The sequence below is a fragment of the Gouania willdenowi genome, chromosome 21 (genome assembly GCF_900634775.1).
Source record: "Gouania willdenowi chromosome 21, fGouWil2.1, whole genome shotgun sequence".
Classification (NCBI taxonomy): Eukaryota; Metazoa; Chordata; class Actinopteri; order Blenniiformes; family Gobiesocidae; genus Gouania; species Gouania willdenowi.
Window position 1 is genome coordinate 29865235 of NC_041064.1, and position 23287 is coordinate 29888521.

Sequence of the window (23287 nt, forward strand, 5' to 3'; positions counted from 1 at the left end):
CATATTTTATAAGGCCAAAGACTACGTACCCATTACAGTTGTTTCTACATGTTAATGGAAGCAACGCCTGTAAGTTATCAGTTAAATTATTCAGCACATTGCACAATAAGGTATAATTGCAGCAAGAATGGGTTTAGGATGAAACCCAAGAGGAGAAACTTGGTGCACTGCAGGAATTGGCTATTATTACTTTAAAAGCTGCTCTTTTCTCATCATGGCTTTAAGAGTTCTCAGCAGAGACAGACTGCAGAGTCACTCCGTCCTGAATCAATCACCAGGAGGGCATGGCAGATGGAAAATGTTGAAGCAGACTGAAGGGAGCCAGATGCAGTGAGGAGATCTGCTGCAGACCATGGAGGGAGTGCCTGCACAGGAAGGAAGGTTGAACAGGAGAGGAGGGGTATGTGGAAGATGAAGATGAGGATGAGGAGCAGTGGTGGGAGTGGAACATTTAGAGAGTCAGGTTACTGTGGCAGCAGCAGGACTGGAGAGACGGAGCAAGAGAGGGGCTGGGCTAAATTTTCCCTTCAGGATCAGTCAGTCAGCAGTCCGTGGTTCAGTCTGGATGTCATAGCACAGGGAAGTGATGTGCCCACGTCTCCATGGACTGTCTCTGTGTTCCCTCTTCCTTAGAACAACTCCATTCTGAGCACTACCCACCCATCTCTGGTGGTCTCACTTGTGAATCCCCTGGTGGGGTCTGGATTTTTTGGTAAGTGTATCTGTCCAACTCAATTGGTGCAGTGAGTCATTCTTTCTTTATTTAGCTGCAGTTGTGTCCAGACTTTTCTGTAGTCATGCTGTTTTGCCTCTGTTTCTAATTTACTGTGCACATTCTTCCTCTCCACAGTTTGTAAGTGAATACAGCATGTGGACTTTAATGGACTGGTTGCACAATTCTTTTCATAGTTTTGTGTACAAACTAAGCAATCTAGGTTAAATACCAGGAGGCAACCCCCGTGCACTGATGTGGAACGTTTGTATAATGAGTAAATATCAATTTAAACTCATTAATGCAACAACTAACTGTACAGTCACATTTCATCCCAACCTCCTGAGGCACACACTGTGTATGTGTGATCAGGAAACTCCCTTGTGAAGTGTGACTCACAACCTCCCAAAAAGTCATGCAGCGGCGTGACCAAACAGCAGCCTCAGTGTCTGTAGCTGGAGTCCTGAGGAATGTGTTTACCTTCCAAAGAAGTCCAAAGAACCAAATCTCAGTGTATTTATCAAGCAGCTGCAGAAAGAGCACAGTGGTAGAGATGATGTTGGAATGATGGGATGGGGTGGATGGATGCATGTGATATAATGAGATGATTACATTCAAGTGTTGTTGTTTCAGGAGACACTAAAAGGAAGTGATCGCTTTCATTCAGGAATACAGCGACTGTAGCAACGCTTTCCCATCAGGAAGTGTTTGAAAACAGCAGAGAGGTCAATAAAGCTGCTGTCTATGCAGAGGCTCAGAGGAGAGTCCTGTGATTAACAATGCCTTTGTTTCTAAATGACCTACGACAAAGCAAAACAAAATAACATTTACATTTCAACAGAATATAAGACATTTATACAGTATTTGCATAAATAAAAACACTATTTTTTTGTTTTAAAACTCTCCACTTCTACAGTCCTCACAGAGAGGAACATTGGCAGTGGGGCTCATCTCTGCCTTTTGAGAAAGGGAAGCTATTTTTGCTCCACTAAGTGACAAGCAAATGAATAATATGTGTAGTATTTTGTAAATTATATCAAATAGTTCCATAGCTCAGTAGTTCTCAACCTTGGGGTCAAGACCCCATTTGTGGTCAAGACACAGGGAAGGGGTCGCCAGATGCTTTCAAGAAAGTAAAAATATTTTCTGAACAATTTGAGCCCAATTTGAGCCCATTTTTGCTTATTTTTACCCTTTTTTTTTACCCTTTTTCTGCAACTACACCAAACTCTTTTAGCATTTTTGCTACATTTCTGCATTCTTGTCATTTCACCATCAAATTTCAAGGATTTATATCTATCTACAAAGCAAGGAATCTTTGTGTGCCTATGTGTTCCTCAAATATATCTGTGGATCAGGCTCAGATTGCCATGAGACTTTCAACATGGCTGCTGCTTGGTTCAATGTGTGTGTGTGTGTGTGTGTGTGTGTGTGTGTGAATAAGTGCGTGTTTCTTTCTTTCTCTCTCCCGCTCTGTGTGTGTGTGTGTGTTAGCAGTATATAGAGGTTCGCTCCCGGTCTGTGTGTGTGTTGTGTTTCTTTCTGTGTGTCTTTATATGATATATAAGTGTGTGTTTCTTTCTCTCTCTCTCTCTCTGTGTCTATGTGTGTGTGTGTGTGCGCATCATTCTCTATCTACCTTTGTTTAAACATACAATGCAACAGCATAACCATGATGGATAACAAATTCATACTTATTACAATATTTGACCATACATACCCTTTAATTATCCTCAAAACAGAAATCTAACCAGATTTAGCCTTGACAACTCTTTCAAATATCATGCTGTTGCATTACTGTTTTTGCTTTTTCCCAATGGCTTAAAAAGCAAAAGGCACGTCCCACCTTCAAACACAACCTCATTTGGCCATCCATGAAAAAGCTACTTAACCTCTTTCTTTTCTATCATTACATATTTCTAATGGGCACTGCACTAGTCTTTAAGCTGACTATGTACTATCGTGCAAATAATAATACATTTCCTGGATAACAGAGGATATCATTCAGATGAATAAATAAATCTGGTTATCACAGATTCATAGAACAATGGATCATCATTTAGCTGACGTTATGGATGAGCTCCAAAAAGCTGTCCTTTTTATTCCCCCTTATAGATGGCCCTGTCTCCACATGACTGTTCTTCAATGTTCATGTCTGTGTTCAACCACCTTCAGGTACAGTGGGGGTCCCCGGTCTCTGGCACCTTTATTTTGGGGGTCATGGGCTGAAAGAGACTGTACTAGCCCATTAACAATATGATAATGCTGCTATATTACATTACATTTCAAATGAAAGCATTCCTCATGTATGCACACTTAACCAAATTTGTGGGAACTTTAAAATGTACATATAAATATTCATGTTACTGTGTGTGTGTGTGTGTGTGTGTGTGTGTATGTGTGTGTGTGTGTGTCTCACTCAGCATAGAGGCAGCACAGACTGCATACACTTACCTCTGCTTTCAGCTAATGAAAAGGCAAAGATTCATGTCAGGACTATCTTGAAATGAATGCTGATGTAAGATTGTAAATGGAATAAATGGACCCCTATAGAATATGGACCCAGGGGTCCATATTCTATTCCATTTTTCACTGTGGAATTTGGACCCCGTCTATAGAATATTGACTCCATCTATAGAATATGGACCCCGCCTATGGAACCGAACCCCCCCTACCAAATATTTGCATTGAAATCTTAATGACTTTAATAACATAACTAACTAAATATAAACAATGAAAACAAAATACAACAGGACGTGATTTAAAAAAAAAATCATAGATAAACTAGTTTTTATGTCAATATAAAAAAAGTAAGAACTACAAAGTACATACACAACAAAAACAACAATATTTAATAGTAATGTGTGGAATGTGGTCATTGCTCAATTAACAGAAAATGGTACATTGTCAGACATAATTCATGGCTGTCATAGTTTCCAAATATCTGTAAACTACAATCAAAGGTGTTGTCTCCACACTTGATTGTTTATAATAGAAATATTTGGAATATTCAATTTCCTGCTAAAAAACATTTAATTTCAAATACTTTATTGACAAACTATGATACAATACGTTAATTCCTGTCAAGAACCTTTGTTTTATACAAATGTTTGTCGGAGGTTTATATTCTGTTGGGCATAGAGGATATGGCCCCCTACATAAACTGTGTATTGTATTATCTCTGTCCATTTCTTATGACATAGAAATGTTGCCTTGTATTTGATAATAATAATAATGTATTTAGTCTCGGGGCCCATTTTCTATGGCATAGGATATGGACTCCCCGATATAAAAGGTGCAAAAAGACGGGGCTCATATTTTGCTGCATAAAATGAACCCAGGGGTCTGTATCAAAGATATCAGTCCTCCAGGATTATGCTAGGAGGATTATATCACCCTGTACCACCCAAATCACTCTTGTAATACTGATAATGCCATTGATTTCATAATGCCATTGTCCACACAACGCTGTTATCTTATGGTCATAAATATGTTTGTGTAACATTGTGAGCCAGCTACATTCATAGATGCATTATTTTTATTTGAATAAACTGGTTGGATGAGCACAGAGAAACACATCTGGAACAATTCATAAACATCTGCTTCTATTCTTCACAGCCTATTTCTTCTGGCACGTGTTGGGGACAGAAATGGATCCCAAAGCCTCTCGTGAGTACATTTTATTTACTTGGGATAATGAGGCAGAAAGTGGAATGACTCTGGTATTCTACCTTTGGAGACTGTGTCCGGTCTGGAAAGTAATGTGCTGAATATCTATGTACAGGGAGACATGATGATCCGCACATCAATGTGATGATGGCTGGATCCACTTTGAGGAAAATTAAGTCCCGTTCCTGGAAGAAACCGCGACACTTTCGCCTTCTTGAGGACGGTCTGACAATTTGGTACAAGTCCAGATGGGCAGGAAAGGGACATTCTACCTGTAAGTACAGGCTAGACAATTGAATTCAGCAATGCACATCCTGCTTTCATTGCTTCATATTTTTATTTCATGAATTATGTTTCTTTAACCATTTATATTAACATTTTATGTTTTGTATATTATATAACATAATATATTAAAATACATATTATATTTATGTTTTATGTATTATAAATGTTTTAACATCAGTGTAATAGTTAAAATTGTGCTAACTCACTACGTTTATCATTTCAAATTGAATTTATTGATTAAAGGGACAATGTGTTGGTTTGTGGATGGTGTGGACCCAAATGCAGGGAGAGATGGAGGAAGCAGGCAGGTGTAGCGCTGTTAGTAATCCATACTTTTAATGATGAAAACAAAAAATCCAAAAGACGCAAGGAGGTACAGGGAGCAGGGAACAAAACACAGCAGGACACGATGAGGGGAGACAATGACAATGAACCAGCTGCCACACTGTGAGGGAAGCTTGATTGGGAATGGGCCACACCTGAGGTGTATTCCATAAAGGAGGGTTAACAAACTCTGAGTCTATCCATAAACTCTGGGTCAACATACCCAGCGATGGGAAACTCTGGGTATCTGATTCCATTACAGCTGGTATGAAGTGGGTTAATCAACCCTGTGTGTAAACCTTGGGTTACTTACGTGCACGCGTGCGATAAAAAGCCATCATCAATGGATCAGAGATTACTCGAGCTGCCATGACAACCAAATGGAAGAGAGTGATTTATTCACCCTAATGGGTGAAATAAGCCAGTGTTTGAGGAATATGAGCCTGTTCTAAAGGTGTGTTCAGTCTTCAATGACTATAGTGGCTTAAATCACCCGTAATTAGTCACACTTTTTGGTCTTCATCACTTTATCTCTTCAGTGACGTGACAAGCGGTGAACATTATGAATAAAATGTGTCTGAGGAGACGTGGCATCGGTATTAGAATAGAGAGCCCTCCTGTTACACTGGATATAAAGACAGTGACTGCTGCTTGATATCAAATCAATTATATGTATAATGTAATAATGTCGCCAGAGTCATCTCAATGTTCTAAAAAATGTCATAAAAAAATCACTGAAGCAGGATGTTCAAACTCTGAATATGTTCGGGCTCAAATGCGGGAAACTCCGAGTATCTCATTCCTAAACGTGAGGCATGTTCTTCTCTGAGTATGTTACCATGGCAACATTGTCCATGAACTAAATCTGGTCGCTGGCAGGTTTTATTGGAGAAACCCTGGGTTTCTACCTGGCTCCGCCCACCTGAACACCGATTCTGAACACTATAATGTACCTTGACACTCTTCTCTGAAACACATTAGTAACATCACACACCACAGACGTGCTCACATCATTACTAATGTTGTGTTGCTTTATGTTTTTTTTTGTGTTAAGTGAATTAAGTGAAAAACACTGAGAGGTTGATCTGCATTAAAACATCTACTGACGTCTGTAGTAAAGTTCCCTGGATACAAACCTGTGGAGAATATAAAGGAGGCGATGACAATTGAAATAAATCCACTTTTGAGGCTCCTCTGTTGTTTTATACTGTAATACAGTTTGATCTATAAATCGCCTGATTTTTTAAAGTTATGGTGGTGTAGTGATTTAAGACAATGCTCTTAGAAACAATGTGTTGTGGGTTCGCGCCCCGCTCCAGTCTTCTCTTATGACATATTTTTGGACGTTGAGATGACTCTGGCGACAATATTACATTAAAAATCAATAAAAAACATGCATCCACAAACGCCGGCTTATTTCAACCATCAGGGTGAATAAATCACTCTTTTCCTGGTGGTTACCATGGTAGTTCGTCTAACCTTTGATCCATTGATGATGGCTTTTTATCGCGAGCATGCACTTAAGTAACTTAAGGTTTACATACTCAGGGTTGATTGACCCACTTCATACCAGCTGTAATGGAATCCGACACTCAGAGTTTCCCATCGTGGGGTGTGTTGACCCAGAGTTTATGGATAAACTCAGAGTTTGTTAACCCTCCTTTATGGAATACCCCTCTGGTGTCCCTGGCCAGATTTTAAAAGGAAAGCTAAAACGTAAAAGGTATTAAAATACAAAGAGAATACAACATGACAAAAGACAACAGGTATGACAAAAAAAATAAATTACTGATAAAACAAAGCACCAAGCCTGGACTAAAACTCTCCAAATAGCCACACACTAAATTACAAGTGGTACACAGTTCAAACAAAGTAGATAATGCATACTTAACACAAGAGAAACAGACAATGTACAAAAGTCTAAATAAAACAAAATAAAAGACTATTTGTCCTAATCTTAGATGTGTCACAAGTCCTGTTCCTTTAATTATTTGCAACCATACTTAATTTCTCTTGTCAGGCCACATGGTTTACCCTAATCATGATGTTGTAAAACTGAGCAAACCATTGCTTAGAAATAGCGTAGCACTCAAGACCAAAACTGAGACAAGACCAAGACCATAAAAATCCATTTCAAAATCCTGAGTCAAGTCAGTCCGATACCGAGTTAAAATCCTTGAGTCTGAGGCAAGACCAAGACCTTCAAAATGTGGTCTCAAGACCAAAACTGGTCTCGAGTACTAGAACACTCCCTAGTACCTAAATATACACTCTACTGTTTCTTCCACTTTAACTTTACCTTCCTTCCAAAGCCTTGTCTTTACTTTTCATCTCCTGTTTCTCTACATGATTTGGGACCGTGATGTCACAATTCAGATGTCTCTGGCATTGCTCTATACTTAATCTAAATGACAACCAACAACCATTTATCATACAGTACAGTATATTCTTTGATTACATTTTGTTTTAATGGAACACAAAAACAAGGGCACATTTCTTTTAAAACCTTTCTCCAAGGATTTTCAAATATTAAAGTGTCACTTACACGTAATGCAAACAGCATTTTCATGTCAGTTTAATCAAATCTTGATAGTCATTTTTTAAAAATATGCACAACTAATAACATGTACAGTAATAAAACAATAGTTAATGCATCCATTCAATGAGCTTTCCCTATGCACTGATCGCTCTTGATAACAACAGTTATGATCAAATCCTCATCCTGTCTCAGTCAAAGCGAAAGACATTGAAGCAGTGCGTGAGGGTCATCAATCGGAGGTCCTGTTGAGCATCGCAGAGGAGTTCCCTGCTGACCTCTGCTTCACCTTGGTGTTTCATGGTCGCCAAGGAAACCTGGACCTTGTGGCGGACTCTCCAGAGGAGGCCCAGGCCTGGATCCAGGGTGTGCGCAAACTGATTCACAAAGCTCAGACCATGGATGAGAAAGAGAGGCTGGATCAGTATCCTTTGACTGAAGTTTTAAGAATCTAATAGAAATATATCTCATGTCCATTTAAGCATTAGTAAATATTATAAACGGTCTATTTGTATGGCGATTAGCACTTTGGCTAGAGAAAGTACGTGGCTTGATTCTTGTGGTGAACTTGAATATCTAAGTTGGGGTTAATTGCATTTTTCAACTACAATTGCGTCTTCAATTATCCATGGTCAATTACAACTCAGTTATGATTACAGTAACTGGCATTTTTTTACAATTAGAATTAAAATTACAATTATTACTTTCCCCCTGAAAATAAATTAGAATTACATTGTCAATTACTAAAGTTCAATTACAGTTAATCACAATTGCCAAGCCTGAAATGAATAACCCTATAGAACTTATCTTTCCGCTTGTTTTAGCTTTTCTGTTAGCATCTCTCATGCAGTTGTAAAATACACAAAAAAATATTATCTATCATTCAATTTGTTTTTCATCTCTTGGTTACCTGGTTAGGCTTCCTAATCAATGAAAATATTGGTATTAATATTTTTGGTGTGGGAGTCAGAGCCATTTTTCCGTCACACCCCGTAGATTGTAGCAACATTTTAAGCTATTAATTGTAGCTGTAGCTGCAGAATTAAAGCTTTAACAGCAGAATTGCTAAAAGTAAAAGAACAACAGGTGACACACTCTAGCAGACCTAATCAACCACTCAATCATTGCATGATCACAAAAATCTGCACAAAATCTTGAATAACATTAAAAGTAAGACATTTATCATTCTACAAATTAGATAATATGATTGACACCGAGGAGCAGAACAATTTGATCTTTGAATGGTTTAAATCGGTTAAGATTTGCATAATTAATGTAAAACAGTGTTAATTAAAAAATTCATATAAATTTATTTTGTCAGAGTGCAACTTCTACAAATTACTGAGAATTGCATTTTAGAGAATGGGCTACATTTTAGTGCTAAAATGGTGTCTCTGAGTTAAATATTAACACAGATATGGCAGTGTACAGTAAAAGCATAAACCTAATATTACATTAAAAGTACAAGTGTTAGCATTTTACAAATTACTTAGCAGTGTTGACATACTTTAGTGGAACATTTAGACATTTGAATTGTGTAGATCGGTTAAGAATTGGCAAAATATGTACGGAACAATGTGAAAAATAATAAAGAAAACGGATCTTCGCATTCCCACAATTATCTAAACTCAGTTACAATTCAATTAGTGTTACAACAACAACAGATTTTTTCCAACTATAATTACAATTATAATTATGTCATATCTGTAATTGATTATCAATTACACAATTACAATTAGAATTGACCCCAACCCTGCTGTTAGCACATGGCCATCACAGCACGCCTGGATTGACCCTCCACTCCACCCTGTGAGTGTGTGATATAATTAATTGTATAGTGTCTGTTCACAGATGAGACAATGCTTTCCAAAAAAGTTAGTTGGTTTCTGAATAGATTGAAAAAATACTTTTGCCATCAACATGTCATCAACATGCTGGTTCCCTTAGCATCCTCTCAGGTGGGTCTGGGAATGGTTTAAGAAAGCTGACAAAAACAAAGACGGTAAAATGAATTTCAAAGAAGTGACTAAGCTGCTGAAGATGATGAACGTTGAGATGAATGAAGAACACATTCTCCATCTGTTCAAGGTAAGATTTACAACTTAAATGAGTTGGTGTGTCAGCAGAAATGATTCAAAAACAATTTGATCAGTGATCGATAAGGACAGCTTTATGCTGCGTTCACGCCGAATGCGTCTTCTGCGGCACACGAAACATTACCGCAGGTTCTGCAGGATCAAAACCTTTCCTCCATTTGCTTCATATGCTGGTTTGAAATTAAGCACCACCCACCAGCGACACATCCAACTTGGTGAGTTTCACTGCCTGCAGAAGAGAGGAGCTGCGCTCCTTTTTTTCCTCTCATAAACATAAACCACCAGTGAAAAAAGCCGGTGTAATTAGCGGCTAATGCTATCCTAGCTCACTGCCGACTTTCAAAGATGAAAACTACAGAGAGAACTTGTACCTGCTACTACAACCTCCTCACTGATTCTCCTCCACACCAAATCCTTCCTAGTCCGGTCCTGGTTATAAAGGCCATGTCATACAGCTCAGGGTGGTCACACACAGCTTCTACTCCAGTCATCGTCAACAAAGACTCTGATTGGTTTTTGTCATGCGAAACAGTCGCAGGAGTTCAATATTTTCAACTCTTGCGAATATGACAAATCGGGATGGCCAATGCTCTTGACGCGCAGATCGGACCGCACCGCCGCACAGGAAAGATTTCGCATCTGGGACACATCTATCCATTGATTTTATATGTAATCTGGACGCACGAACATTTCGTGACGCATTTGGTGTGAACGCAGCATTAGAGTTCAAAGAGATCTAGTGTTTTTGTTGTTGTTTTTTTAAAACATTCTATTATTTTGTTCCTGCAGATGGCTGACAAGTCAGAGAGTGGATCTTTGGAAATGAAGCAGTTTGTTCAGTTTTACAAAATGCTGACTCAGCGGGATGAAGTTTGGAAGGTGTTCCAGGACTACTCCGGTGATGGAGAGAAGTTAATGTTGGAGGAGTTGGAAAGTTTCCTGAGGATAGAGCAGTCTGAGGGAGAGAAGGGCCCCCAGCATGCCAAGGAGCTGATTGACCGCTATGAACCATCAGACACAGGTGTGGGACTAATCAGAAAACTGAACATACACATGGGACGCATTGGAAATAGGTTAAGTTATGGTTGTAATGAGAGCTGACAACTCTAATTTAACAATAATCACTGTGAACAGATAAATAAAATATAGACATTTCCAATGACTTTGGAAACACTGCTTTTAAAGAGCAATTACAAAGCAAAAGTTCTAAACTAGTTATTAGAAAAGGAATTGAAATTTAATAAAATTGGGACATCGTCGTGTAATAAAATGCTTTCAGGCCACCATGGAACTTGTTCTGACACTGGTTCATCCCCAAAACCTTTTTAACCTGCATTCACACCAGTTTATTTGAATGCCAGAGTACAAAAATTAAGTTTTCTTTGAGGAACGCTGCTAACTCTTCTCCAGTATTTGTTGCTATCTCTTGCTGGCTTCTGACACCAACCAACTTTGCAGATTCTTTTTTTGGTCTAAAGTTTGGTTCGGTTGCATGAACTGACTGGTCTATGTCTTTTTTGTTGTTGTTGTAAATCTGGAACTTTTTGAGTCTGATCAAAAACTACAGCTTGTCTTCCAGCTATCCTAATGTTATATAAAGGTAACAACGCTTTAACAGGCTCATAGTCAACAGTCCTCAGTTTATTTACACACAGTGTAAAACATAACCTTTAATGTATTTATATTCACTTTGCAGCCATAAACCAGGCAGCCATGACATTGGACGGCTTCCAGATGTACCTGTGCTCCCCCGAGGGCTCCATATTTAAACCAAATTATTTAGAACTTCATCAAGACATGACGCAGCCACTGAGCCACTACTTCATCTCCTCTTCACACAACACTTACCTGCTGGAGGACCAGTTGCGGGGCCCCAGCAGCCTGGAGGCCTACATCAAGTAAGTGGGCATGTATCAGGAATGCTGTAGATAATGAGGTAATTTAACATGTGTTACATAAATTCCCCTATAGTTTAATACAGTACAGAAAGTCAGAAACACAAAGTAGAAAAAGCAACAACAAAGAGCACAAAGGGAAACTATGGGCTGGGATGAGCTTTAATCCATGACCCTGATCAGGATAAGCTGGTGTGGAAACAGACAAACGAATTAAAACATCATAAATTAGGTTCACAACCACAGTGCTGTGGGCCAGTGATATGACGTAGGATGATTTGTTTCTAAAGACTTTTATTCCTAACACTGCAAATGTGCTAATGTTAATATTTTTGTCAAAAACTTGACAAATTTGATTAAAACTAAAAAATTATGCACTGGGACAAATAAAACAAAATAGGATTTATGTCAGCATTTTTTCAGGGTATCAATACCTTGATGGAGTTCAAAAATGAGAAGTGCGCAAATATGTTTTCCGGAGTTATTGCCCTTGTTCCGTTTTTTGGACTCTGTTAGAGGTATCTTCAAAGGGGCCAGCTTTTCCAAAAACCATTTAGGATAGGATTGCCGAATTTGGTGTGTGGCTTCAGGGTATCAATACCTTGATGGAGTTCGAAAATGAGAAGCGAGCAATTGTTTTTTTTCCGGAGTTATTGCCATTGCTGTTTATTTTTACTCTGTTTAAGGTATCTTGAAATGGGACAGCTTTTCTTAGAAACCGTTTAAGATTTTATATTTATATGTAATTTTATATTCTGATGTGATAATATTTTCTTATGTATACATCTAAGTTCTTAGATTTAGGACATTTAGAAAAATGTTGTGTTATAATAACCAATCTGGTGGGGGATGTTGACTATGTCTTCTTGTTTAACTTTAGTGTCAAATTGTAAAAAGATCTAGAAAATGTTTGTAATTCAAAAGAAGTCATCATGTTGTACAATATTTCCAGATTTTTGCCTGGCCTGAGGACTTCACAGATGAGAAGGTTTAATGATGTCAGCAGATTTCTTCCATCGATTACATGTTTACTGCGGCCTGAACTGCTAAATGCCTGAGGGATTAACTTTGGTTTTATATTAAACAGCTACTTCAGGCCTGCAGAGATGTTCCGTCAATATCAGGGATGGGCAACTCTAACAATGCTATGTGATTGTATCTGATCCAAGAGCCACATGATCAACATTCATGTCAGCATTTAGAATAATGAGCAATCAGAACATTAATACAGGGGGAAATGGGTTTTGTCTTTTTTTGTCTTTGTCTGTGGTTTTGATGTTTTGTCAGTTTTTAATTATTTTCTGTGTTTTTTTTATTTTTGGTGTTTTTGTGTTCTTGTATTTTTATGTATTTTTCTCTCATTTTCTCAATTTTAGGGGTCACTTTCTGTATTTTTGTTGTTGTTTTCCATGTTTTCCTGTCATTTTGTATACTTTTGTTAACAGCTTGTGTGTCATTGGAGCTCTTCTGTAGTGTTGTTGTTTTGTGTGTTTTTGTAGTCATTTTGTCTATTTTTTTAAATTGTGTATTTTGCTGCTGATTTGTGTGTTTTGGGAGTTATTTTGTATATTATGTTGGGCTTCATATTCTTTACAACTTTTTCAATTAAAACTTTTGGAGATTTGCTTTGGGGGCCCGCAAAAAAATTGACTGAGGGCCACGAGTGTCCCACAGGCCGCCAGTTGCCCATGTCTGGTCTATACAATTGTGTTCCCACACGCTTGAGCTCGCAGTGGGGGCAGGACAGGGATGCACCTTAGACAGGGGTAAACTCATACACATGGTGGGAGTAAATTAAGAAAACCCATGCAAACACTGGGAGAACATGCAAACTCCACACATGAAAAGACCCAAGTCTCCAACCCTGAACCTTCTAACTGGGAGGGAGACGTGCTAATGGTACTGTGTTTCGGTTGATAAGACTGTATGGAGAAAGAAATATTGATTTTTGGTTCACATCGCCTCCAGTAATACATCAAATGGATGAAGGAGTTGTTGACACAGTCTTATTTATTGGTGCTGTGGTTACTTAAAATATGATGCAAAAATAAGATTGCATTTTGTCAGCTATACCTGCTTAGCCTGTTATTTTTTTAAAAACTTAATTATCATTTATTTCTTTACACCTAGATAATCCTGATCCTGAACCCAGATGTTCCTTCTCGCTCTCTTTTGTTTGTGTGCAGGGCTCTGAAAAGAGGCTGCCGCTGTGTGGAATTGGACTGCTGGGATGGCAGTGATGGGGAACCCATTGTCTATCACGGTCACACTCTAACAACCAAAATCCTCTTTAAAGACATTATTACAACACTCAAAGAATACGCCTTCAAGGTAAGCACCGGCAGAGCTTTGTTCTTCACTTCCTCTAGCATTCTAACGTGTATCTTTGTTATGACTCATGAGTCTCCAAAATCTATTTTTAATGACTTTATGCATTCTAAATACATCCCGCATTCATCCAAACACAATCCATTCTCTTACAGTACGGTAATAGTTTTCTTTTTTTGTTTTTTATCCATTTTGACTGTCTGAGCTCTAAAGTTCAACTTAGTTTCTGCATGTCTTTTCCTAAATTTATGGGGACTCAAGAAATGGGACCCAAACCAGTCTGTGTTGTAACAGACCAGTGCAGTCAGTGGAAAAATGTGTTATCCAGTCTAGCCACAGACAAACAAAGATATGTGTGTGTGTGTGTGTGTGTGTGTGTGTGTGTCTTTCAAGTCCTTCCCTCTCGGTTTTCTTTTGCTCAATCTTTCCTACGCACACTTTGGAAGCACATGATGAAACTGAAGCTAAGCAAGAAAACAGACCTATAAGTAGAATATCTACTACTTAATAATCCCATTACTGAATCATTCTATTACTGAATAATTTGCCGAAAAGAAATTATGGTATTTTATTGAGAGGTGAAAGTATCTGATTACTTGTACTTGAGCACAATTTCAATCAAGTAACAGTACTTTAACTTGAGTAAAATATATGAGTACTTGTTACACCTCTGATGGTACGTTCGTTTCTATCAAATATATTGTTGGCAGGTGTCCGACTTCCCAGTGATCCTGTCAGTTGAGAACCACTGCAGTGTGGAGCAGCAGACGGTCATGGCGCAGCACCTTCGTCAAATCCTGGGAGACATGCTGCTGACCTGTGTGCTGAATGGACAGATCCCAGAACAGCTGCCATCTCCACAGGTCTGCAGCCATTATTTCTTCCACTTAGCAAAGAGTAGTAAGTAATCAATCATTTCAAATACACCAGAGACTGTGCAAAGTAAGTGGTAGTAAGAGCAGAGGTTTAAGTCATTCCTTCCTTTAATTTAAGATGTTGATCTCTCCCAAGACCATACAGAGGCCTTTGATTATTATACAGGAATAGTACAATGAGGCAGAGGTAGAAGTACTGTTACTTGATTGAAATTTTACTCAAATACAAGTTCAAGTCATACATAAAATACTCTAGTACAAGTAAAAAGTAGCTAAATTAAACAGTACTCAAAAGTTACTAGTTACAGTCATGATCCATATTTATTTTTAGTAATAAATCTTGCCACGTTTCCCTTGCATACAATAAACATCTCATGTAAAAACTTAAAAAGGAAGAGATTAAATCATGTACAATTGGAACTGAATTTATTTTCCACAAAGGCATCTGTATAAAATGAAAGGTTTGTCAAAATGTACAATTGTTAAAAAAATTAAAATAAAAAAAATAACACCAATGAATTCAATTCTAAATTCTAAAGTATAGCTAAATTCATGAACTCGAAAACAGTGCCATACCAAATGTGCGATGTGGGTAACAACATACTAGGTAGAAACCCCAACCTTACTGGAGAAAGTGGCTGGGCGTTGATCAGAAATGGCACGACTAAGAACACATGGATTATTTGATTGTTGTTTGGTCATTTCATTTTTTGTAGTTTCACAATGTTCGTTCATCATTTTAAAACAAAAAATATTAAGTGTAGAAATGTAACAAACGTACTTACGTACTGTAAGTACAAGTAAAATTACTGATTTAGAACTATACTCTAAAAGTACAAAAGTATTTGTAATCCGTTATTTTCACTTCTGCAAAGGGGCAAGTCAAAGTCAAACTGGGAGATTTTAGCTACATAGTGTTTATGTAGTTGTTCTGCTGCCCATTATCATAATCAATAACTAACTGCTAATTATTGGCCTGACTACATTATAAGTGTAAGTAGTCCTGACTCAAGGTTTAATGGTAGTGTGTACACAACTGACTGACCCAGGTTTGGTTATTTTCACCAAATAAAAACATTTGCCTTCACTAAAGGATATGGCGAGAACATGCAACCGCTTCACAAAATTATGATGTCTCCATGAATCCTTATCCGTATTCAAGAGACAGTGTCACTAACTTACATTTGGGTGGTGTTTTCTTCCAGATAAATCCCAAACTTATCATATCAACAGCTTTACTGTAGTTTCATGCATTTGATCAGTTGAACTAGTGGTGTTATGCTAATTTACTCCATTACAGAGGGTTTCTTAAAATAATTTACTTACAATGTACCATTATTTGTAGGCATTATAGACAAGCGTACATTCAAAATGTGAAATAGTTGATTACAGATAATTTAGAGGACGATGAAAGTTTGTGGGAAAACATCAGGACTAGTCAGGGGAAAACCTTGGAGTAAAAGGTTATTTATAATTCTAGTGCACATCCTGAAAGCTCAAGAACAACAGCTAAATGCTTCTCCATTTGAGCACTTAGAGCGATCAATACTAGTCAAGGCGTAATGAGAAAAAAAGCTTAAGAGTTATTCTTTTAGTAGTGAAGGCTTGCAGCGTTTAGTTGATCCTCCACTTAGTAATACTCTACACTTTGCGGATGCTCTGTTGACACTCTCTTTCCTGATTGCATTGATATAGGATCTAAAGGGTAGGATTTTGTTGAAAGCCAAGAAGATTGGTGATGTAGAGGGATGTATGGATGAAACCCTGACTGAGTTTAGTGATGAAGAGGAGATGACCAACGGCGATTCTGACAGCCCCACCAAAGAAAATCCATCTGCCGACAAGAAGCCTGAAAAGGTGTGTTTATTTTGTGAAGAATAAGAATGATTTAGCTGTTTTCTTATGTCCAATCAACCTCAGTTTCTTTTAAATTGACTTCAGAGGGTAAGACAAACGAAAATGTAATCAGTGATTAAGTCCAGAAGAGGTGGAGAAGCACAAAGGAATGATTGTGAGGGGGCAAAGGAAACTGGGCTGGGACTGAGGAGACAGTGAGGCAAGACAGGACTTAAAATGAGATAGTGAACAGAAGCAAGACACAAACACTGCAGCGATAATGCAATGAGACACAGCACTCATTGTAGTTAATATTGTCAGAACAGTTCATTCAGTGACACAGAACATTCTGCGTACTTCTAAATGATTTATTTCTACATCCAAATCAGAAATACATCTCCTTTTTAACATATCCTTGACTTTTTAAGAACCCAATGTATTTGAACAGTTGGCTGCTCAGCTGTGTTAGAAAGGAACAAGGTTGAAATTGCTACTTGAAAGTTGGTTTTCATCCCTATCTTACAACAAAAACCATAGCAATCGTGCATCGTGGAGTCACGAAGACAGGTGCATTGAATTGTTTTCATTCTAATATCACGGGGAATACCGGGAACAAAATAAAACAAAAATAGTGTCAAGCGAATAACTTCTATACTTGATAACAAGGATGTCAAAAAAACATAGGCTAATAATTACTCAGCTTTCCATATGCTCCTGACTCATGATGTCCTTAGGACAACACGTCAAAAACTTCCCCTGACCAATCAGTCCTCTTGGAAAATTACCATACTTGCCCATTCTTAGAAGATCCAGCAAACAGAAATTGGGGGGGGACAACGTCAAGTGAAACACGTTTGTGCTGTAATACAGTGAAAGTGATTGATCGCTGTCCATTCATTATCCAAAAATATGATATTAACTTGTAAAGGAACTCGTTGAAGTGTGCAATCACACTTAACAAACTGTGCTGTCACCTAAAGTCTGTGTTGTTTGGCTCCACCAACACCATAAGGTGTGTTTTGTCCAGAATAAAGAAACATGCCCACAATGCATCTCTGTGTGTCAACAAAAACGGGAAATAAGACATGCAACTAAAACACAGCTGGCCAAAAATCTTTTAGTTTATCAATCTAGATAATAATAATAATGGCGTAAAGCACCAAATACTAACGGCAACAGAACAGAGTCACTTGATTTAAAAAGTAACCTCCATCTGTTAGTGTGCTACAGTAACATGTTAAACTAGATACACTAACATAGAATGTGTGATGATGAAGAAGAAACCCTTCTATGAAAAGCAAAACCAGTCAACTATAAAACTACACAATTATGAGAAGACTTTGACCAGGTCATTAAAGATGGTCAACAACACGGTGTAAATCATTGGTGAGCCTTAGAAACACAAAAATACACACATGAAATGTGTTGTGTGTTGTACAAAATTCACTGAATAATTGAAAGATGGACTTTTTTTTTTTTATCTTTGTGTTTTACTAAAAAGATTGGTTTGGGATTTCAGGTATGCTCTTCTAATTGTTCTTAAGTTCATCATTCATTCCTCACAATAAACAAAACAAAACAAAACAAAACACTGTTATTGATATATCACTAGAAGCATTTATTCTGAATTGGCCATTTTATATCTACCACATGATGTTTGAAGCAAATGAAATATGATTTCATGTCACCTGAACATCTGTAATGTGCTAAACATCTGCTTTTTATAGCTGTCCCGGGAGCTGTCAGACTTGGTCGTCTACTGTAAGAGCGTGCACTTTCATGGCTTCGAGCACGCTCGCACGCATGCTAAATGCTACGAGATTTCTTCATTTTCTGAATCCAAGGCCAAGAGACTCATAAAGGAAGCGGGTGTGTAGTAATCATTGTCAGCATAATAGAGCATTATTTCCACATTAGATTTTCACTAAAATGTTGATATATTATTTTCTAATCAACCTCTGAAGGGACAGACTTTGTGCAGCAAAACAAGTGTCAGCTCAGCAGGATCTACCCCAGTGGCTTCAGGACAGACTCTTCCAACTACAATCCTCAGGAAATGTGGAACGTAGGCTGTCAGATAGGTGAGGGTCAACACACACTGTTTTTTCCACCCGATTCAATGATTGCTGGTACAGCTTAATTATCTGATAGCTACTAGAGCTGGGCCTCTAATTTCACAATCTAAAGCCCTTAGACACAATTTTAGTTTTCACTTGTATAAACAGGTTTTGAAACACGTGTTTTTCCCATCGAGAAGATTTCCTGCTAGAGACAATATTCTTGAATGAATTAATTATAAGAACAACCAGTATCTTTTTGAATGGTACCAGTCGATTTTGGGGCCATTTGGTTCCGGGTTGTGCACCTGGGTTATGCTAAAGTAGAGAGATTATCACAGAATCCATATTCTCGCATTGATATCTCACGATGTAAAGATGGCAAAACTTGCATGATATACCGGTACACCTCAATATGACACAGAAAAATCTAGCGATTTTCTACATCTTTATCCATCTGCTGAGCTAAAAAGATACATTGATGTCAACTAGCTGCAGAGCAAAAGCAGAGTGTTCTACCAAGTAAAACACGAATAGGAAATTTCGACAATAACATCAATGTCTTATATTATGTTGCTCTGGGAATTGTGTGGAATGTTTAACAGGCCTTAGTGGGGTTCATATTTTATTATTTTCTTCCTTAGTTCAGTCAGTTTGTTCCTTGTCCTTATCAGTGCGGGTCAGAACTATTGTGTGTTACTCCCACTCAGTGTGTATTGGGTGAGTGAGTAGCTTGACCTTTCTCCCACTTGTTTTCATTTTTAGCCAGTTGGTCCACTGTTTATCATTCTATAGCATGTGTTTCTATTTGCTGGTTTTCATGATTTAGATTTTCTTAATCAGGGGTGTCAAACTCAGTTTTGCTCAGGCGCCAAATACAGCGCAGTTTGAACTAAAGTGGGCCTCAGATTGGTTTGAAATGAACTGCAATTATAACACTAATGTGCCCTAGTTTTCACCTGAAAGTCGCTGACAGTATCCAAGCAATAAGTGACGGATATCAGTCCCAGCAAGATCAACGCTTCAAAAATCCTTTATTTTGTCATCATTTGTTTTGTAATTTAGAAGAGTTTTGTGGGACAATACTGGAATTTAGAAAAATGTAGTTATTTTCACAATTTGCAAGTGGTGTAATATAGGCACAAAAGCCCCTGCAAGCATTGTGTCATTTTATTAAATGTATGTATTTGAAGGGAGATCTAGATGTACAACTTAAATATTTGGTCATTTATGCAATGATTCATGATTCCTTTGTCATTTTTACTTTTTCCTATGGGCCGAATTGGATGATCTAAAGGGCCAAATTTGGCCCCCGGGCCTTGAGTTCGACACTTACATGGTCCACAAATTGAAAGTAGATAAAGGGCTAAACCTATTAGGTGTTAATTCACAAATGAAGCTAAAGTCAGATGTACAAACACATACTATTACATGCTGGAGTAATAAGCCTGTTCACCATTCAGACCATCTGTTAATCCTTCGTTAAAGTTAACTGGAAATGTTTCTCACACACAAATCCACACCAGATACCAGTTAGAGATTTGGGTTAGTTTCCTGATACAAACGATCTTGCAAAACGTTCCACTCTGATCTATTTTTGTGTCTATAATTCATTTTGCGTTTCTGGGTATGACTTGATACTGACCAATGCAGTAAAATGCGAGATAATGGTCTTGATTTCTCTTTCTTAAAGTGGCTTTGAACTTCCAGACAGCTGGCCTGGAAATGGATTTAAATGATGGACTGTTCAAGCAGAATGGCTGCTGTGGTTACATCCTCAAACCAAAGTTCATGATAGACCCCAACATTCACTTTAGTCCAGAGAAACCTGAGGTACAACAAGGCTACAAACCATGGCGCCTATCCATACAGGTACAGCAAAAGTTAGCCAGCCCTAAATGACCAAGTATGCAAAAGAAGGAAGGGTCTGATTGAATCATGCTTGTTGGTTTATCAGGTAATCAGTGGACAACAGCTACCAAAAGTGAATCAGAAAGAAGGCTCTATTGTTGACCCACTGGTCAGAGTGGAGGTCTATGGAGTACCAAAGGACCAGGCCAAGGACGAGACCACTCACATTAACAATAATGGTAAAATATACTCAGAGAATAAAAGTTATAGATATTCTTAGAGATGTAGAGTAACCATGTCCTTTGCTGTCAGGTTTTAACCCCGTATGGAATGAAACATTGAACTTTGTCATCCACACTCCTGAGCTAGCACTGGTCCGCTTTGTGGTGGAGGATTATGACAAGGCATCCAGGAATGATTTTATTGGACAATTCACCCTTCCCTTTAAGTGCATCCAAACAGGTAAGTGCTGCATTACCACCAAATGTTTGGATTGCCTATATCATTGGTTTAAAGATGTTCTTCCTCTTCCTCTTTCCAGGATACCGTCACATACATCTGCTCTCTAAAGATGGAACAGCCATCCCTCCTTCCTCACTCTTTGTCAACATCAACATATCAGAGTTTACATGAGGAAGTCAAGGATGAGGATGTTGATAAGGAAGTGAAGAAGAACCTGAATACCGAGAACAGCATGCCCAGAACTTTATCCGTTAGGTTTAGGTCAGTTGTTGATCAGCTTGGAACACTCTTCTATGCAAACTGACTGAACATGTTGTTTACTAACAGTATTAGCAGTACCCAAGAGGAGAAATCCTTACCATGGACAGTACAGATTGTTTTTATGTGGAGTTATATGATTGTACCTTCCTATCGAGGATCATTTTTTTGTGACTGTTACAGAAGTAGCTAGTCTGGTTGACTAGAACCATGGTCTTTTACAGAAAGCTAGCATCTTTGTCCTCCGAGAAGTTTAGTCCATTTAGTAAAAGAGAAACTCTACAGTATCATTCCCTCAAAGACTCAGCACTGAGACATTTCCTTTTGTGAGAAAGGTTTGAAATGAAGGCATGGGCCTTTGTCGAGAGTTGACATAATTTTGTTTTGTTTTAACTCCACAGTCAGAAAAAAGGGTCCTGTTTTGATGTTTCTGTGGCTATAGTATGTAACCTCTGTTAGATGGAACAACAGTGTCTCTTATAATAGAATCAACTCAAAACGAAAGTGAAAAATGGGGACCCCTGTGGTATCCAGTGTGAAGGGCATGTGAAAGTGTTATTGATTAGGAATGCTAAACTCATGTGAGGTCAGATGACACTAACAGCCAAGTTTGATCTTTCCCAAGAAAGATCAAATCACCCTCTCAATATGACCTTTAAATGGATTTTAGAGATTGTTTTATTTTCCTGCACAAGGCATAGTAAATCTTAATTAAACTAATCCATCAATGGTGATCCTATTTTGTAAAACTTTGGGTGTAAGACTATTTTTAAAAGGCTTACATTACCATTGGAAAAATGTTCTAGAAATTATTTTTTCCAAGACCACAAAAGGTACTAAAACATCCAAAGAAAAGTGTGGATGAAGGGCTTTTATCAGAAATCTCACAAATGCATTCATCACATACAGTATTATGATCTTGTTCTGGCCCTATTGCTACAACATCAGTGGTTATCTATACAAAAATCTATTGCAAACCTGAATACTAAATATTTGGTTTCCATGGACTATTTTAATAATCAATATTCCTTATACTGTACCTAGAACTGTTTACAGCTCACCTTTATGTTTTTGGAGTTTCAGAAGAAAAACAGATTTGAAAGCAGTTTAGTTGTTTTACACTCAGGTTTCTTTCCAAAACTAAACCCTCTCTACCACAAGGAGCACAGATTGTTGGTTAGGAGTTGGTTATGGTGTTGTTGTCCAATCTTAGTTTCTATATTTAAAGAATTCACAGATTTTGGATACTGCACATTTTATTTTAATCATTGCTTTTGAAATTTAATATGATGATCCAAACAATTTTGGACTTCATCACCAATTGAGCTTTTCTGTTTTTGCTTCTCCAAATAAGATGGCATGCTGACTCCCTTCACAGCATGTAATAAACCCCGTCAAAAAGAAAAGCCTTGGAAAACTCTACTTAAACAATCTGCACTGTGTTTCGTAAACCATTCATTTGGGTGACCATGGCTCAGGTGGTAGAGGGGGTCATCTTCTGATCGAGAAGTTGAGGGTTTGATCCCAGTCTATACGTCAAACTGTCCTTGGGCAAGACACTGAACCCTAAGTTGCTCCCAGTGGTTGACCAGTGCCTTGCATGGCAGCTCAGTCCCATTGGTGTGTGAATGGGAGAATGAGTTGATATTGTAAAGCGCTTTGGGACTACTTCAGTGTAGTCATAACAGCACTTAATAAATGAAGTCCATTTACAGTATTCATTTGGCATGTAGGAAAACATGAAGAATTGCTGCATGTCAGGAATGTTCAAAGCTAAATAAAAAGCACTAAAAGGCAGTAGGAAAAGCCTACCTATATAATGTGAAAAAGCCCAAATATCAGTATTAAGTACAGTATGTTTTATTAACATGGATAAACTGGGTAATCAGCAATAAAGTTGCAAATTGCCTGCCTATGGGAGTCATATCATAAATTGTCTTTTCTAATTTTTTTTTTTAAATTCATGTATCAGGTGTACTTGTGTTTTGTAAAACCATTAAATTCAAGCATTCAAACAAATTTGCGTGTTATAGTAGTGAATGTAATTTACTCTTCTTGTGTAGCAGCAGATTTCATTTTCTAGTAAGTCACATGTGTCAAACT

At 37.9% G+C, this 23287-nt stretch overlaps 1 protein-coding gene across 2 annotated transcripts; it reads left to right on the top strand.

Moving 5' to 3' along the window:
• The first annotated feature begins 346 nt into the window (after window positions 1-346).
• Window positions 347-23197, top strand: LOC114454947 (1-phosphatidylinositol 4,5-bisphosphate phosphodiesterase delta-4-like). 2 transcript variants are annotated; one of them, XM_028435900.1, is made up of 16 exons: window positions 351-712; window positions 4331-4381; window positions 4497-4655; window positions 7722-7950; window positions 9485-9614; window positions 10412-10643; window positions 11319-11520; window positions 13704-13848; window positions 14556-14708; window positions 16416-16577; window positions 18284-18425; window positions 18521-18637; window positions 20307-20485; window positions 20571-20703; window positions 20777-20926; window positions 21006-23197. In XM_028435900.1, the coding sequence occupies exons 2-16, from the start codon at window positions 4363-4365 to the stop codon at window positions 21095-21097; spliced, it is 2244 nt and encodes a 747-aa protein (XP_028291701.1). In that variant the 5' UTR covers window positions 351-712; window positions 4331-4362; the 3' UTR covers window positions 21098-23197. The 2 variants fall into 2 exon arrangements, with proteins under 2 accessions (XP_028291702.1, XP_028291701.1); XM_028435901.1 differs by lacking the exons at window positions 20571-20703; window positions 20777-20926; window positions 21006-23197 and having other exon boundaries at window positions 347-712; window positions 20324-20482.
• Window positions 23198-23287: the final 90 nt, after the last annotated feature.

What these genes read in the sequence shown, in the direction of transcription:
- LOC114454947 (XM_028435900.1), top strand. An exon ending in AGGAAAGGGACATTCTACCT is followed by an intron (nt 4,656 to 7,721) that starts GTAAGTACAGGC and finishes ATCCTGTCTCAG; the next exon opens with TCAAAGCGAAAGACATTGAA. An exon ending in CATGGCGCCTATCCATACAG is followed by an intron (nt 20,486 to 20,570) that starts GTACAGCAAAAG and finishes TTGGTTTATCAG; the next exon opens with GTAATCAGTGGACAACAGCT.